We start from the raw sequence: 18000 nt of genomic DNA on the forward strand, positions 1-18000 counted from the left end.
GTCGCTGTGTCCACGGCAGCCCCGACCAAGCAGCCCCCACCGCCCGTGGGTGTCTCAGAGGCGCCACAGAGAAAAGGTGCCGTGGGCAGCGCTTGTCACACGCCCGTGTTTGAACACCCGCCCTGTCCCGCGGGACGCGGCTGCACCGCCCCGAGCTGCCGCCAGACCCCGCCGCGCTTCGCCCCTCAGGAACCCCCGCTGATGCCCGTGGGCTGCGCCCCCACCGCTCGGGTAACGGCCTCCCCGCCCCGCCGCCGCCGCCGCCTCCTCCCCGCCCCGCCCCGCCCCGGCCCGCCCCGCCGCTCCGCCGCCGCCTCCCCGCGCTGCTCGGGGCGCCGCGGCCCTTCCCCGCGCCGGGCCCAGGGCGCGGCCTACCCGGTGCCGGCCTGAGGCGCGACCGCGGCGGGGGCGGCGGCGCCCCGAGCATCCCGCAGGTGAGAGGGGGCGGCGGGGCCGGGGGCGGTCGGGCCTCGGGCCGGGGCTCGGCACGGCCGCTCCGCCGCGTCGGGCCGGGGATGATGCAGCAGCGGCGGCCGGGGGGCTCCGGGCCGGCTCCCTCGGGGTCCCGCCGTGCTCGGGGCTTTTTCGGGGCGACAGCGGCTCCTGCGACCCCCGGAGCGGGACCTGCGAGCGACTCGTCCTGCCCAAATCCGGCTGCGTGGGGGGATATTTATATTCAACTTCACTCCTGGCAGCTGCAGCATCTGTTGGGAGAGAACTTGTATTTTGGGGGCCTGCTGTGCCTGAGGAGCGGTGTAGCCGCGCAAAGGGGGAGTCCCAGAGGGTGTTTTTCTTTTAAAAGCTAAATCTGTAGGTGTGCCGCTAGCGATCCGCTAAGAAATCTGTGTTAAAACCTGGTCTCCGTTGCCTGTTCTACATAAAACACCTGGCTTTCCAATACGTGACGCGGTACATTCAGCAAACAGTCAGAAGCGCCTGGTTTCTGGTTCTTGTCAGTAAGCCAGTTAGTAAATATTTATTTCTTCAGTATCTTGAGTGTGAAATGTTGCTAATAACAGCTTCCGATGCTCCTTTATCTTGGTAGGTTATGCAAGATGAGCAAGCAGACCTGCTTGTTGTTCTGTGGATGAACAGTGCAAAGCTTCCTTTTGTTGGTACAAACAGTTACTCGGCAGATTGTGAATCTACGTGCCTCAGGAATTCGTGACAGCTGGCCCTCGCTCTGCTACAGGACCACACGCTTGTCCTAAGCAAAAAACAAACCCAAAGCAATGTGTTCCTGTAGAAGGCAGAGACAGGGGGTTTGGCAGCAATTTAAGCAACTGAAAGTAGGTTGCACTTACCGTGGGATTGTTTTGACATGTTCGCGTTCTGTTCTTCCACAGCGGTGCGTGAGAAAGACAGGCCAAAGGACTTGTTCTAAGGTAACTCCTTTTCCCATCGTACACGGCACATTTGGAGAATCACCGTTAAGCTTTCTGGAAGTGCTTTTATTCCATTCCTGCTTTCCTGAGCAGCATCTGTGAGCTGTGTGCTAAAGCTCTTTGGGCAGATTAGTGGGAAGGTTGGGGCTGAATATTGAACCTTTTCTGATGCGTTAAGTCAGGGCCGAGAGGTGAAAATGAGCTTTTCCTGGTTTTGCTCAGAAAGGGAAGCCCTGAGTGGGAAGATGAGCATTTCAGTGCTGGAAAGCTGAAAGGCATGGTTTATACTTTTGAGTAGAGGGGTGGTTCCACGGAATACACTAAAACCGTCCACATCCACAAGACTGTACTTAAGTGTGCTCCAAAACCGGTTGCCAGTTAGCTTAAGCTGGTGCAGATAAAGGGAGTTAATTATAAAACAATCTTTTGTTCATTAGGCTTCCTGGGAAACAGCTTCTGGGAAAGGAATAAGGAATCAGGGAAGGTTAACTAGCCAACAAGGCATTGATTTTTTAATATATTTTAATTGGACCAGCTGATGCATTTGGTTTTGAGGAAGGAACTGGGAGCCTGAAAGTGTCCCAGTTTTACGCGTTAGTCAAAGATACTGCGCTCTTGTCACTCGTCTTTTAAATCGGCATATGTTACATGATACTATTTTGCATCTTAGTGAAGCTGCATGAAAATGCTCCGTTGTTTGTTAAGCATCTCTTCGCAGGTTCTGAGATCCTGGTTACAACCACTGTTGTGTTTTCTAGCATGCAAATATGATTCCTTCCCCCTCCCGTTTTGCTTTGCTCTTCCAGTTCAGTTTATTCAGTTCCAAAGAGTGCTGGGAAAACATTGTTATAGAATTACCCTTGCAGTTCGTTTTCTGCCAAGGCAAGGTGCTAGGCAAGCTTTTCAGCTCCCAAGATAAGTGTTGCTGATATAGCTTGTTTGTCCTTTTTTTTTAAAGACAAGATAACACTGGGAGTTCTTTCAAATGTCCTCAAAAGGTGAAAACAACAGACTTTAGCAATGATGCTGCTGGAGTTCTTAGCATCGAGTTCATCAGAATTTTCCACTTTTATTGCAGCCATGTGGGCTTTTCATATCTGCTTCATTTCCAGCCAATAGTAATGATTTGGATTCTGATCTGTGTTGCTAGTATCACTTGTCTTCTTTTTTCTTTAACAGCCACAAGTGATGTTACTTACTTAAACTATGCTTGAGAAACAGAAACTCTTTTAATCTCCCTTTTATAGCTGCACGTCACTGGGACGTTTGAAGTCTCCCATTGTGTTCTTTGCTTACTGAGACCACAATGCAGCCACTCGGCAGTGGGTCAGAACCGAGCGAGCTAATGCCACTGGCTCCACATTTAGATTTGACTTGATCTCTTTGATCCTCTCAGATGGATATTGTAATCACTAATATACAAAACGTATTCATTTATCTTCTTAACAATCTGTGAGAGCCAATTTGAGATGCAGCTGAAAGGAACTATCTTGTCCTAGGAAAACACCCCCCGCCAGGTGAGCGTTGGTGAAAATGGGGGATACAAGAGACATCTGTCCTCACCTGGATTCCATTGGAGAGGTGACCAGGGATGATCTGCTGCTTAAATCCAAGGTACGAGGTGTTCTGGTTGTCGCCCTTTCCCTTTTCGCTGTTGTGTATGGGCTTGCATGTTTGTTTTTCCAAGAAAATGGTGCCTGTCTCCATCGAGGAGGGGCAGAAACTCCTCTTCCACTGCTGATGGACCCTGCACTGGCCATCGTCGATCCCATCTGATCTATTTCTGTCATTTTATCCTGCTCAAATGTGTCACTTATCTGAAACGCTGCAAAACATGTATTTAATTGGCAGCGTGGTATTAACAAATGAAATACCGTGAGGTGCAGGGTTGGCGAGGCCTGTTTTACAGAGACCTTTCCCACTCTTGAAGGACTAAGTTACTGAAAAACCAAACAAGCAAATCAACCTTCTTTTATCATGAATATACAGGGAACTTGCCAGTCTTGTGGAGCTGTGGGACCAAATCTCTGGGCTTGTCTTCAGGTAAAAATGGCTTGTTGTTTGTGTGCATGATACGGTGGGACTTCTCTTTAATATATATAATAAAAAAGAGTGGGAAGCAAAGAGGGGGTTCACAGTAGAACTATCTACTGTGAACTATCCCACGTGTGGGACCTCAGAAGAGGTTTCCCAGGGCAGCGAGGCATGAAGGAACGACAAGGGACACATGGGTGGGCCAGGGCAGTTTATTTTCACCCTGGAATGCTTTGAGGCTGCTCCGACGAGCTGCTCATTGGAGTAGTTGCCTTGGAATGGGGCCTTTATGTGGGTGCAAACCTGGTTCCAGGTTTTCTTTCTTAAATCAAGCAATTCCCATTTCCCCTCTTACTCTGGGCCCTGAATAAGCAGCAGGTTAGAAAGCTGGCAAGATCAGTTCTGAAGCTGCAGCTGCTGGTGGGACCGGAGTTGGGGAGTGTTTTGTGAAGGGTCTAATTTGTCGTGCCCATTTTACCTTTGTTCTTTTCCCTCACTAGATTGGTTGTCCCTATGTTGGCTGTGGGGAGTCCTTTGCTGACCACAGCACACTGCATGCACAGGTGAGCTTTTCTCTGTTGTCCATCTTAACACAGACAGGCTGGGATTTTTCCCGTTACCTGCTCCTCCTCCACCCTGTTGCGATAGTTCGGTGCTTCAGCTTGAGCCGGCTGTCAAATGAGATCCGTTATTTCACCTTTTAATTGTTAGGCCAAAAAGCACAACCTGACGGTGAACCTGACGACGTTCCGCATCTGGTGTTACGCTTGTGAGAAGGAGGTGTTCCTGGAGCAGCGGCTGGCGGCGCAGGCACCGCCGCTGAAGTTCGCGGAGCCGGTGGGTCTGTGCTACAGCGTGACCGGGTTGAACGCTTGGCAGGGCTTTTGTTTTCCTGTTGCAAAACTAGCCAAGTGGTTCCGCTATTGTCCAGGCTTTTGTTGTGAAAGGAGCTCTTCCACTGGAAGGGGCTACTGGTAGTCAGAGCTTTGTCTTATAGGCTCTCCCAGCAAGGAGACATCCAGACAACTTGAATATCCATTTTGACTTATTTTGAACGTTTTCTAGCTTCTTCCATGGGGTGTCTCTTTTTGGGAGAAGCCTCAGCAGCTGTCACACCTTCATGTTCAGTGCTTGGCCCATGGACATTTTAGCTGTCAGACCAGAAACACATGTCCTTGTGACACTGCTGCATATTCCTGATGCCGCTCTGACCATGGGTACTGGAAGCAGCAGTGGTACTATTTCCACTCTGTCCTTGCCTTAGTGAGAAGGGTAGACAGTGCAACTGGTTCTCTCTCCAGAGTGCTTTCTTTAAAGGCTGCCTCCATTTATGTGCAAGACAATGCCTCTCACAACTCATCTTTTAAAGCCTCTCACTGATGCTTATTTCTCTGTCCTGAATCCAGGATTCTCCATTGCCTGCTCACCCTTTGAAAGCTGTTCCAATTGCCGTGGCTGATGAAGGCGAATCTGAATCCGAGGATGATGATTTGAAACCAAGAGGTAACTCTGCAGCGAGTTGGTGAAAGGGCTGCCAGAGTAACTGTGCGATCCATAGGACCTGCACAGAGAGGTTCCTGGGAGCAGAGACTGCCTAGAAAGGGCTGAATTCCCTCTCCTTTGGGGAGGAATGTAGCAAGCGGCACTTCTGGAAAGTGTTTCACGCCTGTCTTGTTTGTGCTTTAGGCCTTACTGGAATGAAAAATCTTGGGAACTCCTGCTACATGAATGCAGCACTTCAGGCTCTCTCTAACTGGTAGGCACTAGGGCCTTTCAGCAGAGTCTTTACTGCACTTCACTAAATATCAGTGGTGCCTCTGACCTGAGAACTTCACAGTCTTGCAGAGACATTGACCAGGCCAGGTGCAGAAAAACATCAGTGTTTATTCAGGGCAACAGAAGTTTTACAGCAGGAAACTAAATGAATAGCCAGCTTTGGCTACATAGAAGACTCGTGTTTAGATGAGTGCTGGAATTAAAACTTCATCATTTCTGTTGTGATGGAAATGTATTTATTGCATGGGAAGGCATGTCATATCTCTTATTCTCCCCAGTGATATCCTTCTGACAACCAATATCCTAAAATATTCTCTAGACATCCTGCCGAGAACTAATTCCAGGGTCTCTTCTCTGCGCTGGGACCAGATTCAGATCAGCCTTTTTCATTTGTTTCAAGTTAGGAGTCAGTTCTCCATTTGGAATCACTTCTGCCCTCCATTTAAAACCAGTATCTTAAGCATGCTTTCCAAAGGCATGCATTTATGTTTTGATAAACCCTTAAATAGAAGCAGAGGAGAAATTTCTATGCCCTAAATTTTTGTCTTTTTTCCTTGTAGCCCTCCTCTCACACAGTTTTTTCTGGAATGTGGGGGACTGGTCCGTACAGATAAGAAACCAGCACTGTGCAAAAGCTACCAGAAGTTGGTGTCCGAGGTTTGGCATAAGAAACGGTGAGTGGTCACCCCCTAATGTGATCTGGACAGGTTCCATACTTAGTTCTAAAATCTGCAAAAAGGAAATTTGATCTTCAGGGATCAGTGCATCAATCTAAGTTGGTTCAAACCCAGGAAGCTAAATGGCATTGCCTATTTGTTTTATGTTAGTTGTTAACAAGGGGTAAATAAGATACAGAGCAAAAGTGACCTGTGTCTTTCTGGAAGAGAACGCTGTGGCCTTTAAAGCGAGATAATGTCATTTGATATTGGTTTTGGTTTACCTCATTTACTGGGTGGCCAACCCACACATTTTGAGACAGACATGGTGCTGCAAAATCAAACCAACTAACAAACTGCAAACCCCTGCTCTGGAAAGAATCACTTGAGATAATTCAAAGCCTGGACAGAGCTTTAAGTTACACGTGCTCTAGGGAAGATTCTCTCTGGAAGGACAGATTGAAAGGCCTGCAAGATGTTTTCTGTCTCTTAATTTGTATGTCAGCCAGCTAATAGAGAAATACATGCAGGTGCATAATTGTTATATCTTTTGTCCTCTTTAACTAGTTACCACACCCTGTTCTGTTGCTTATTAGACAAATTGGCTCCAGGCCTGATAAGCGAACTTCTTCCTTTGTTGTTCGTGTCTCAACAGCCCGAGTTACGTTGTTCCAAGCAGTCTATCCCATGGAATCAAACTCGTCAACCCCATGTTCCGAGGTTATGCACAGCAGGTGAGGCCTCAACAAAACGACACCGTCATTCCGGAGCGAATGGGATTGTTCCGTGTCCGTATTAGTGATCGGAGGGAGCACTGGGGTGGGACTGAGGAGACCTGGGTTCTCTGCCCCTGGCTTGCTGCTACCAAACCGATGCATTTTCCTCTGCCAGCTGAAAATACAATGGTCACCTCCTTTATAAAGGGCTTTGAGATCTACTGGTACGTGCTGTATGAGAGTTAGGAGTTATTTATTCATGGCAGAGCTGGGAAACCTGGATACATCTGTTCCAAAAACATTAAATAGATGAGTGTTCTATATTCTTTTCTGGGGATTTGCAGCAAACTAAAACTTATTTAAAGATACTGTCTTTTTCCTTTGAAGTTTTTTTTTAGCCTATCTCTCGTGTTAACTATTTAGAATAAAATGTAAATGTCAAAACTATGATTAGAAAATGTACAAAAGAAGTGACGGTAGGACAGTACATCTAAACTGTGATACTGAGAGGAAGTCAAAACAGAGGGTAAAAATGATTAATGATTAATGATTAATGAAACAACTTTTATATTCATCTTTGATGTGAAGCACGTTGGATTGGAAAACTCTCCGCTGTAAAGAGATAAAGTTGAAAAGAAGACAGTGCAGGCTAAGAGCCAAACTTCCGTAAAATAACAGAAACATCATAATTAACTTTCTGGAGTTGTCAAAATACCAAGATGCTTTCCAGCAGGTCCTTTGAAGCCAACGTAGCAGTTCTTGTATCACATATTATACATGTGGGAGCTTGTACCTTGACTGTGTAGTCTCTGGTTTCTGGTTCCATTCTCTATTTATTAAAGATATTAATCTTCCCTATTTAAGAGAGAGATTGCCATAAGCAGAAGTCAGTGTTCATGAAATCTGTCTAGTGGATAAGTCTGTTCTCTGTGGCCTGCTGTCTTCATTAGGCTTCTCATCATCTCTCACCTCTTATCAGTCATAAACCCCTGATAAATAAGCTCGTGCTTTGCCTGCAGCTGCTTTTTGGCTTCTCAGTGTCTTTCAGCTGAAGATGTTCAGATAAAAATTGGGCCTTTTGTCATTTAGGAGTTTAAAACATTTACCTTCGCTTTAGCAGGGTTGCCAGGGTACCTGAGCTTTGTGGGCAGCACTGCGAGGCTGGAGTGGAGCTGTCTCTTCCTTTGCCCCGTTTCTGGGTGGATACTAACAGGGGATTGCTCCTGTTTCAGGACACTCAGGAGTTCCTGCGGTGCCTGATGGATCAGCTCCATGAAGAACTGAAGGAACCAGTTGTTGCAGAGACAAGAGATTTGGACACAAGTGACCAAGATGACAAGCGAGAGGGTGACCGAAGTCCCTCGGAGGACGAGTTCCTCTCCTGTGACTCCAGCAGCGACAGGGGCGAGGGAGACGGACAGAGCCGGACCACAGCGAGCACGGGCAGCGGCTCCCTGGCCGAGACTGAGCTGTTGATCCAGGATGAAGCAGGGAGAGGGATCTCCGAGAAGGAGAGGATGAAGGACAGAAAGTTCTCCTGTGGCCATCGGCGCAGCAACTCGGAGCAGGTGGATGAGGATGCGGATGTTGACACCACCATGATGCTGGTTGATGGCAGAGCCTCCCCTGAGATGCTCCCAGCTCCCCGGCCCTCCAGCCCTTGCAGGACACCAGGTATAAACCTCTTCCAGTTGTGTTATTTGTGAGAAGATATTCTCATCCTTCACACTGGCAAAAAACACATAACGTGACTGTTCTTTCTATGAGTTTCAAGAGATTTTGCATCCAAGACTTTCTTCTGTGTCCCTGGCAGTGGTTCTGCCTTTATGCACAATTGCTCCTGTGAGAAACCAGAATGCGTGAGCCACAGAGCTGCTCAGCCGGGCTAAACTGCTACCGGGCTGAGTGGAGATTACATTCTGAAGGCAGTGAGAGCTGCCCTGCCAAACCTGCAGACACTGTGCTTATGCCTTTTCCTAATTGAAGAGAAAGGTTTGCTAAGTGTACACTGCTTTATCTCATAGACTGACCTGGGGAAATAGCTGTGGAAGTTTGTTAATTGTAGGCTTTGTAGAGAGAAAAGGGACATGCATAATTCGTGCATTTCTGTGTCTTAGGGAAAAGAAAAGAGCAGCAGTTAAGACGTAGGTGTGGAGTCACCTCAAGCTGAACATATCCGATCTTTCAGCACTTCTTTATGTAAGAGTCCTACTGTGCCAACTGGCACTGGAGACAGCAATGCTCTTTGTGTGGATGAGCGATACAGGAGCAAGCTGTAAAACCTAATTAGTCATAAGTGTGAAAAAATAACGCGTTGGGTTGTTTTTAAATATAATTATTAGCTGTTCAGTACACTTATCCACGCACTGAGCTCTATCTGCCAGCGTGTGCAAGTAGGGCAGTTAATACACTGAACTGTGCATATTGGGAAAGATGCTGGAACGCAGAGCTGGGCTGACATTGACTGCGGTAGCGTTGCCTTTTGTCACGGGGATTTTCACCAGTGCCTCCGTGTTTCCCAAGCAGAACCTGACAACGACGCCTACGTGCGCTGCTCCTCACGCCCCTGCAGTCCGGTCCACCACGACATGCACTCCAAGCTCTCCAGCAGCCCTCCGCGCTCCAGCCCCGCCAGGCTCGGCCCTTCCTACGTCCTCAAGAAAGGTAACGCCGAGGGGGCGTGCTGGGAGCAACGGGGAGTGCGTAGAGAGCAGGGGTTCATTTACAGAAAAGAGAAGGAATGTGTCATGATTCCTGATAAACAGTTGCAAGAAGTGCCGATTGCCCTGGATGTCAGCGCTTTCTAAAATAGCACTAGGCAAAGACTACAGTAAACCTGCAGGTAAAGTCAAGCTCTAGGCACAACTGATGTTCTAGTATGTCCTAATATTGGAGCCTCAAATGATTTCCACGTGTGCATCTTCACGCTGTGTTTGTTATTAATAACATGGCTGTGAAGTGCCAGGCACAAGCTCTGCCCCCGTAGTGGAGTGTGGGGATGTGTAAACATTTGTCTGCCAGACTTGCATTTCATAGTGTGTGGGCCAAAGAACTGTGAGATGATGTTACCAAGAGAGAGCTTCCTGCCTCTTCGACATTCTGCGCTCACAATAACAGAATTAAGGCTGCAGATGTCAGTCCAGTGCTGGGAGCATCATGAGGCTTCGGAGCAGAGCCTGTCTTCTGTTGTTATCAAACGGGGCTCTTCATCCAAAGCAAATTGCAAAATGAAATCCCTCAGCGTTGCATAGCGTTGCAAACACAATGGCATGTGCTTGTACCGCCGTCCCTACAGCTGCTCAATAATGACATTCTTTCCTCAGCCGCGTCCCAGCCCCTTGGCTGAGGTCAGCACAGCCACAGATGTTCTGGCCGGATAAAAAGCTCTCTGTCTCCGTGCACGTGTGCGTGGAGAGAGAGTTTGTTATTAAACAGAACGGGGTGTTTGGCCAGTCCCTGCTGTGGAGAGTCCTCCCCGGTGCAGGACACTTGGGAGCACATGGTAGATGTCAGAGGGGAAAAAAAAACAAAGGGACAAAAGTACACAGGCAGGTGAGAGGGGAGAGGAAGCAGAAAGCTTAGAGGAAAATGGTGCAAGACCTCAGAAAAGCAAGAACTGTCTGTGGCAGGGCCAGACTTCTGAACACGTAGTAAGAGGATGGAGATGGGATTTCCAGTGGGACAATTTCTGCCTGCAGCCCACATGTTGGTGTTGGTTCACTTTGCTACCTCCCACTTCCTTGTGCCACCCAGAGCTGCAGTGTCAGTTTAGAATGGGCTCCAGCGTCTCACCGGCATGCAAGCGGCTTGTCCTGCATTATTCTTGTGTGGCTGTGTGATTCTACTGAGCTGGGACACTAGGAAGGAGCTGCTATGTGATGGGCTTCCCTGTCTGTGTTTCAGCCCAGATGCAGGCTTCTGGGAAAAAGAAGAAAGAACTTCGCTATCGCAGTGTGATTTCTGACATCTTCGACGGCTCCATCCTCAGCCTGGTGCAGTGCCTCACCTGCGACAGAGTGAGTCTTCTGGCCGCTGTTGGTCAAAGACCATGGTCTATCTGACTCCTAGATCTCGTAGGAAGTGGTGCTCCTATTTCCGAACGCTGTGGGATGCAGTAGCCCTGCTAAAATGATGACAGGTGGATGGTGAGGGAGATGTGAGAAACCACCTGCCAAGAAGCTGCATGCTCTGCAGGGTTCTGTTTACTTATCTGTGTTACTGAGTTGACCTGGCAATGTCACATTCACATTAGAAAACTGATTCCAGTGCTACAAAACCCATGACAAAAGTCATCCTGCTGACAGCAGTAAAGAATAATTAGCCAGAGTGAGTCGCTCTTGCTGCCAGCTCAGGTTTCCAGCTTAGACAAAATCCAAGCAGTGATAAAAGGTGCTAGAGGTCAGGTCCCAGCTCCATTACACGCACAGGAAACTCAGACCTCTTCCCCTTGGATATTTCCAGGTTTCTACGACAGTGGAGACATTCCAGGACCTGTCGCTCCCAATCCCAGGGAAGGAGGACTTGGCCAAGCTGCACTCTGCCATCTACCAAAACGTGCCAGCCAAGACAGGGGCATGTGGGGACAACTACGCCTCGCAGGGCTGGATTGCTTTCATCATGGAGTACATCCGCAGGTGGGCTCCCTGGGCGGGATCTCTTTTCCCAGGGGTTTTCCGGGCGGTGCTGGGAGGCAGCTGTCCCGAACCAGCGGTCTTGGCAGCAGAACGTCAATTGTAACCATTCCCTGGACAGCAGTCAGTGATACCTCACAGGTCTCTGAACCTTTTCATGTCAGCCAGTTCCTACTGTTCCTCTTGTTCTGTCATGCACTTTGAGATCTCTTGTGCGGCCGATAACCCCTCACTTCTGCCTTTTGCTTTTCTGCCTTTAACTTTGCCTTCTGGAGCAAATTAATTCTTAGTGTAGTTTTCCAGATCACTTTGAGCAGTCACAGTAGGAACATGAGCTGAGAGAAATCCTGTTTCCTAGCTCCTCTGGGATGTGTGATGAGCTCAGGACCTACAGCTAAACGGAAACCCGTCATCCATTTGGAGATTTGTATGCCAAAGCATCCAACTACTATTTTGTGTATGACTTTAAATCCCCTCCCTTGTGCAGATTCGTGGTGTCCTGTATCCCTAGCTGGTTTTGGGGTCCCGTTGTGACACTGGAGGATTGCCTTGCTGCCTTTTTTGCAGCCGATGAGTTGAAGGGTGAGTTTTCTTCAGTGGGGTCTGACAGCACAAAACAAGGAAAACCACATAGAGGGGTATTTCACGTGCAGTTTGGGGGTGGATTAAATCTGGAAATGCTGTTTCGGTCTTTCACTTAGAGACTGGCAGTACCGCAAGTGGGCAGTTCAGCATCTCTGAGCAGGAGCCAGTTTCCCACCTGCTCAGGGGTGCTGCTTTTCATTATGAATCAGTGTCGTGTGCTCTGAGTAACTACATAATGTCTTTTCATCTACAGGGGACAACATGTACAGCTGTGAACGATGTAAAAAGTAAGTTTGCATTCTCTGTATTGTGTTGCATTTCTGGTATTTTATTTTCCTGGACTGCTGTCAGACATTTTGCTGTGTCCTGCGCCTGGACGTTCCTTCTGCTGAGTGGCAAGTAAAACCTGCCCTGCCCTGCCCTTAACATCAGAGTTCTGCTCTTGAGAGTCACTGATCGCAGATGGGAAAAGTGCTGGGCCTGAGAGGACAAGAACAGGGATGTGCTTGGCAGGAATGAGGCTGTTGAAGAAGAGACATCACAAACTGCTCATGCTGTGCTTCATTTGGGAGGGATGCTGCAAAGAGCTGGAATTTATTGCTGCTGGAATTCAGGATTTGTCTTAGATTTCAAAGCAAGCAAGAGCCCTTTTGGCATCCCTTTGCTTTAGAGATTGCTCACAGTTTCTTTTTCTCCCCCAGACTGCGGAATGGAGTAAAGTACTGCAAAGTCCTCCGGCTGCCAGAGGTGAGCAAAAGCACCTTGTTTCCTAGTTTTCTTTCAGCAGCCGCTGAAGAGGTCGGGAAGCTGGAGCTGGAACAGAAGGAGCAGTTTGGTGTGGTGTCACAGTCCTGTATCTAAACCAGAAGAGCCTTTCCCATCCTAAATGGAGGGTGGGAATGGAGCGAGCAGGATTCATGGCTAACAGGCGAAGAACCTTTGCAAAGATCTGCACTGAGATGTGCTGTTTAATTAGAATACCTGTGGCAAAACTGTACTTTGGTGTTCTCTGTCTTTGATCTTTCAGATTCTTTGCATCCACTTGAAGCGGTTCCGGCATGAGGTGATGTATTCCTTCAAGATCAACAGCCACGTCTCCTTCCCCTTGGAAGGGCTGGATCTGCGACCTTTCCTGGCCAAGGAGTGTGTCTCCCAGATCACCACCTACGATCTCCTGTCCGTCATCTGTCACCACGGCACAGCAGGCAGTAAGTGCTTCTGTGAGCACAGGCAGAGGTGAGCAGGAGACGAGCAGGAGCGAAGCAAAGTGTGTTTCCAGGACCAGTGTAAGACCTGCCCCCTCCATTCCCAGGCTCGCTCAGCCTCTGCCCTTTGAAAAGTGAACCCAGCAGATTCAGACAGATCCCCTGATCCCCTGCAGCTGTTTCAGCCTCACCACAGGGTTGGCTCAAACCCTTTCCCCGTGTTCAGTCTCACTGAGAGGCCCTTTCCAAGGAAGGCAAATCAGGCTGGTAGCGCCAGGCTCCCAACTCCTGCAAATCTTGCCTGAACAGGAAATACCAGTTGTTTTTTTTTGGTCTCTCTCCGTTCTTTACCAGCAGCCAACCCTGTTTGTGCTGCTGACGTTATCCCAGGCCTCCCTGCTCCCAGCCACGCTCTGTGTTCTGTTACAGGTGGGCACTACATCGCCTACTGCCAGAATGTCATCAACGGCCAGTGGTACGAGTTTGATGACCAGTACGTCACTGAAGTCCACGAGACCGTGGTACAGAACGCAGAAGCCTATGTCTTGTTCTACAGGTGATGCTGCAGTCCCTTGCTGGCTGCACAATACCTAGAAATGCGTCTGGAAAACTAAGTTTTCGGGAATTGCTTATTCTCTCTTCCTTTCCCTGCTAAAGGAAAAGCAGCGAAGAGGCCGTGCGGGAGCGTCAGAAAGTTGTGTCCCTTGCCAGCATGAAGGAGCACAGCTTACTGCAGTTCTACATCTCTCGAGAGTGGCTCAATAAGTTCAACACCTTTGCCGAGCCTGGTCCCATCACCAATCACACCTTCCTGTGCGCCCACGGAGGTGAGGGGGGCTGGGAACCGCACCTCCCAAAAGCTCCAGCTGCAGTGGGATCCGCTCCTTGGCAGAACCTCCAGCCCGCACGGGGAGGGATGAGACAATCGCCCCTTGTCCTGCTGGTCAGAGGCCCGGAGGGATCTGTAGTGCTGGGAAACAACAGTTTTCAGTTCTCTGTTTGTTTTTAAAAACAAACCTGTAGGAAGCAGATAAAGCAGCGTTTATGTGTGATACCCTGTCAGCAAGGTTGGCCTTCAGTGTTTGGAGAAAGCATGTGCTGCTGAAGAGAGCTGGTACCGCCTTTTACTGTTCTGCTGCTTCACCTGTCATGCTGGGGAGCCCTTGCATTTATAAATCACCAATTGGAAATGAAGCACTTGATTAGAAATCGAGGCTGTGAACTGAGAAACCTCCACAATTAATGAACTCTTGACTGTTTTCCATTAGCAGAGGAAGCAGGTTCTGGAATCTGAGTTTTCAGCAAGGAAGATCTGCCCTTATTTGTGTCTTTACCCAGCAATGATGAGTTCCCTGACTAACTCCCTGTTCCTTTCCTCTGCAGGGATCCCTCCTAACAAGTACCACTACATCGATGACCTGGTTGTGATTCTGCCCCAGAACGTGTGGGAATATCTGTACAACAGGTGAATACGGCCTCTTCGTTCTTCTTCCCAAAGAGTTTTGGTTTTTCTTTCATACCTTGAGCGGTGATGGAGACACAATCCCTTCCCAGGGCACCTTAAAGGAACGCAGTACTTGGTGCAGACTGGCAAAGACGTGTGTTGGGTAGAGGCTCCTAATCTAAACCAAAATGATCAATATCAGTGCATTGTCCCAGGGCAATATTGTAGGATTTTTGGGGCTGGGAGGTGTTTCCATTCTCCATTCCCCTCCATTTCTGTGCCCAGGTTTGGGGGCGGCCCTGCTGTGAACCATCTGTACGTGTGCTCCATTTGCCAAGTGGAGATTGAAGCGCTGGCCAAACGCAGGAGGATCGAAATCGACACCTTCATCAAGGTTCGTACGGAAAACATCTCACAGCAACGGCGGGAGGTGGGAGATGAGACCTGTCCCAGTCAGTCAGGGGAAAGCTCTTGCCCCTGTTTCCCAGAACATGATCTGCAGCATGGCCAGGAGGTTGATTGGGGTTCCCCAGTGCTGACAGCACAGGGAGGGGCAGCTGGAACATAACACACGTGCAGCTGCACGCACACCAAGTCTGAAACCATCCTGGTCTCTTGCCTGCTCTACTGAGCAGGAACAGGTTGGGAGGAAGGTGGTAGAACTATAAGGCCACCTTCTGAAGAGCAGCAAGGCTGCCCTACAGTTAACAGAAGGGGCTCCTCCTGATCTAAATCCCTCCTGCGTGTCTGTGCTCTCCCAGCTGAACAAGGCGTTCCAGGCAGAGGAGTCTCCGAGCGTCATCTACTGTATCAGCATGCAGTGGTTCCGGGAGTGGGAAGCCTTTGTCAAGGGGAAGGATAACGGTAAGAAGCCCGAGACCTCTGGAGCCTGTCGGGGGTGAGAGGTAGAACGGACACAAGCGTGGCTGGTGCAGCTCCCCAGTGAGCGCCTGACTGGTGTGACTGGAGGCTGAGCGGCGTCCAGACACCAGCGCGATGGCCTGCGGGGCAGGGCAGAAATAACAAGAGACCTACTTGGGAAACAAGCAGATCTGGTGGCGATCAGAATGGTTTTTGACACGTTTGCTCTCCTCTGACAGAGCCTCCCGGACCAATTGACAACAGCAAGATTGCGCTCACAAAAGCAGGCGGCCACGTGCAAGTGAAGCAGGGTAAGGCTTGTGCTCGCTGTCCTGTCGTGTCCCTAAAAGGTTTCCACCGTCCCCTCTGCCCAGCGGTGTGGCTTTCATCTTGTGTTGCTCTTGACTTGGTCTTTACTCAGCATCTGCTGGAGCCCAGCTTCTTAAATAACATTCGTGTGCTGTCCTCGCTGGGCTCTCCTGCCAAGCCAGTAAAGATCACATCTGTATCCTGGTTGTCTCCAAAACCAGCCCTTCCTGCGCTCCTCCTGTGTAACTTTTCTGGCAGAGTTCTGACTGCTGCTGTTGTCCCTTCCAGGTGCTGACTACGGGCAGATTTCCGAGGAGACGTGGATTTATTTAAGCACGCTGTACGGAGGGGGCCCAGAGATCGCCATCAGGCAGAACGTGGCACAGGTCCAAGAACTGGAAAACCTACATGGGGAGCAGAAGATTGAAGCGGAGACGCGGGCTGTGTGAGCTGTGCGGGATGGGGCAGGGAAGGGAATGGCATGGAGATCCGAGTGGGGACGGAAGGCTGGGGCAGCCTGAGGACTCAAACCTCACCCGTTGTCTGGTACTGGCAGGTGGGTGCAGCTCCCACCACCAGTTCTGGGGAAGGCGGGTTCCTCCACTCACCTTTCACGGGGCTTTGGAGACGGGTGACGTGGGTGACACTGGGAGAAAAGCAGCTTCTCCATAATTCACCTCGGGATGATGCTGTGGTGGGAACCTGCAGCCCAGCCTCACCAGGACACGGGTTGGGGTTGGGTTACGAAGACCCAGCGCTCCTAGCTCGCCCCCAGCGACCCGAGTCTCTGCTCCTTCGCAGGTCTTGCTTTTGGCACTTTTAAACTCATATGTATAAAGATAAGGAAGCGTTATTTATGTTTCCAGCGGGCAGCGTTGCAGCGTGAGGAACCTGTTATTTGAAGCTGACTTAAGCCACAAGGTCTCCCGGTAGTTTGCGCTGATGGGGCACATCACAACTTCCTAGTTTTGTTCTTTACCTAATTCTTGCAAATTCAGTTGCAATCAACTGATAAACTTTAAAGGAGGCCGTTTCTTTCTTCTCTAGTCCCTACAGCCACACCTTCACGGGCCTGCAGATTTTAATTTCTCCTTGTATCTGATTTCATGTGTTCAGCATCTTTTCAGAGAACAAAGCTGGAAGATGAATCCTCCTTCCCACTCTTCCCACTAAAGCTTTGTAGCTCTGCGTGTTTGGCTCACAGGGGGTCAGAGCTGTTAATGAGCAGGATTCGTTAGAGCAGGACACAGGAGTCCTGGTTCATAACCCCATTCTAAGGGTGTGCGAAGGCCAAGGAGGAGCCCAGTTCTTCACCCAGAGCCTGTTCAGGGGGTTAATTCTGGGGCTGAGCCGGCCCCAGGCTCTAGAAGCAGCTTTTTAGGAATGAGCTGCTTTTTGCAAGCAAGAACCCCCCATGTACTGAGGCCATTCCAGCTTCTCACCACAGATGTCATTTGTGTACGCAGTGGCTCATTTAATGAAGAGAAGTAACTTGCTCCCCAATCTACTGCTGCTAATGCAGCCAAGGAGCAGCTAAGAGAGGAATAAAGACAAAAAAAAGGTTAAAGCACCACTTTTCACATCAGGGCTTTGTTCATCTCGTAAACCAGAAAGAAAATAGTAAAATCTTTGCGTTTCCGTGCAGTTCATTGGAGCAGAGCAAGGCAGAGGTGGCTGCTCATGGGCTGGGGAACCAAACTGGGGGTTCATGGTGCTGCAACCTGAGTGGTTGCACAGCATCAAGTCTGGCCTTGGTACCAGGGACCTTCTGAGCACCCCACGCAGGAGAGAGGGAGGAGCAGCTGCTCTTTCATTTAGAAAGTAAGAAAGGGTGTCAGAAAGAAAAATGTGGCCTTCAGACCTTTTTTTTTTTGTTGTTTAGACCAAATGTTTGCTGCAAACAGCAATTTATTCTTTAGAAAAGTATCTGTAAATGGATCAGCATGTTAATTCTACTATCCTGTTTATTGGATGCTTGTAAATACCCAGCCAGGCCTGAGGGGAGGTCAGAGAATGAGCCACTGTTGGGATTTCTCATTGTCTTAAGCTTTGTTAGCCGCTGCGAGCCCGTAGGCTGCATGTCTGTGTCTGTGCCGTTCCGAGGATGCTGTACAGATTGTTTAAGAACACTCCTGTGCTTCAGTGTCATACTTTGTGCTGAAAATGTGTTACAATAAATACACGTGCATTCAAGCAGCTGCGTGACTCCGTGCCTGCCGTGGTGTTAAAAAATATATATAAAAGGCTGGAAAAAGTAAAAGAATCCAAACTTCCTGCTGCTGAGAGCCCTTGTGGGGGCAGATCCTGCTGAGCAGCAGTGAGCTGGGGTAGCACAGGTCATAGAACCACAGAATGTCAGGGGTTGGGAGGGACCTGGAAAGCTCATCCAGTGCAATCC

The 18000-nt window shown here is 49.3% G+C and overlaps 1 protein-coding gene across 3 annotated transcripts; it reads left to right on the plus strand.

The window, feature by feature from the left end:
- The first annotated feature begins 35 nt into the window (after window positions 1-35).
- USP20 (ubiquitin specific peptidase 20) lies at window positions 36-17784 on the plus strand. Of its 3 annotated transcripts, none has more exons than XM_080355813.1 (25): window positions 36-76; window positions 1347-1385; window positions 2885-2999; window positions 3375-3428; window positions 3920-3982; window positions 4131-4256; window positions 4826-4922; window positions 5106-5175; window positions 5756-5869; window positions 6507-6585; window positions 7800-8241; window positions 9091-9231; window positions 10471-10583; window positions 11029-11201; window positions 11686-11780; window positions 12037-12070; window positions 12485-12530; window positions 12811-12991; window positions 13418-13544; window positions 13646-13815; window positions 14372-14453; window positions 14718-14826; window positions 15194-15296; window positions 15533-15604; window positions 15891-17784. In XM_080355813.1, the coding sequence occupies exons 3-25, from the start codon at window positions 2919-2921 to the stop codon at window positions 16049-16051; spliced, it is 2733 nt and encodes a 910-aa protein (XP_080211939.1). In that variant the 5' UTR covers window positions 36-76; window positions 1347-1385; window positions 2885-2918; the 3' UTR covers window positions 16052-17784. The 3 variants fall into 3 exon arrangements, with proteins under 3 accessions (XP_080211939.1, XP_080211941.1, XP_080211940.1); XM_080355815.1 differs by having other exon boundaries at window positions 9094-9231; XM_080355814.1 differs by lacking the exons at window positions 36-76; window positions 1347-1385 and adding an exon at window positions 394-434.
- The last annotated feature ends 216 nt before the right edge of the window (window positions 17785-18000 follow it).

The sequence above is a fragment of the Nesoenas mayeri genome (genome assembly GCF_963082525.1).
Source record: "Nesoenas mayeri genome assembly, chromosome: 18".
NCBI lineage: Eukaryota > Metazoa > Chordata > Aves > Columbiformes > Columbidae > Nesoenas > Nesoenas mayeri.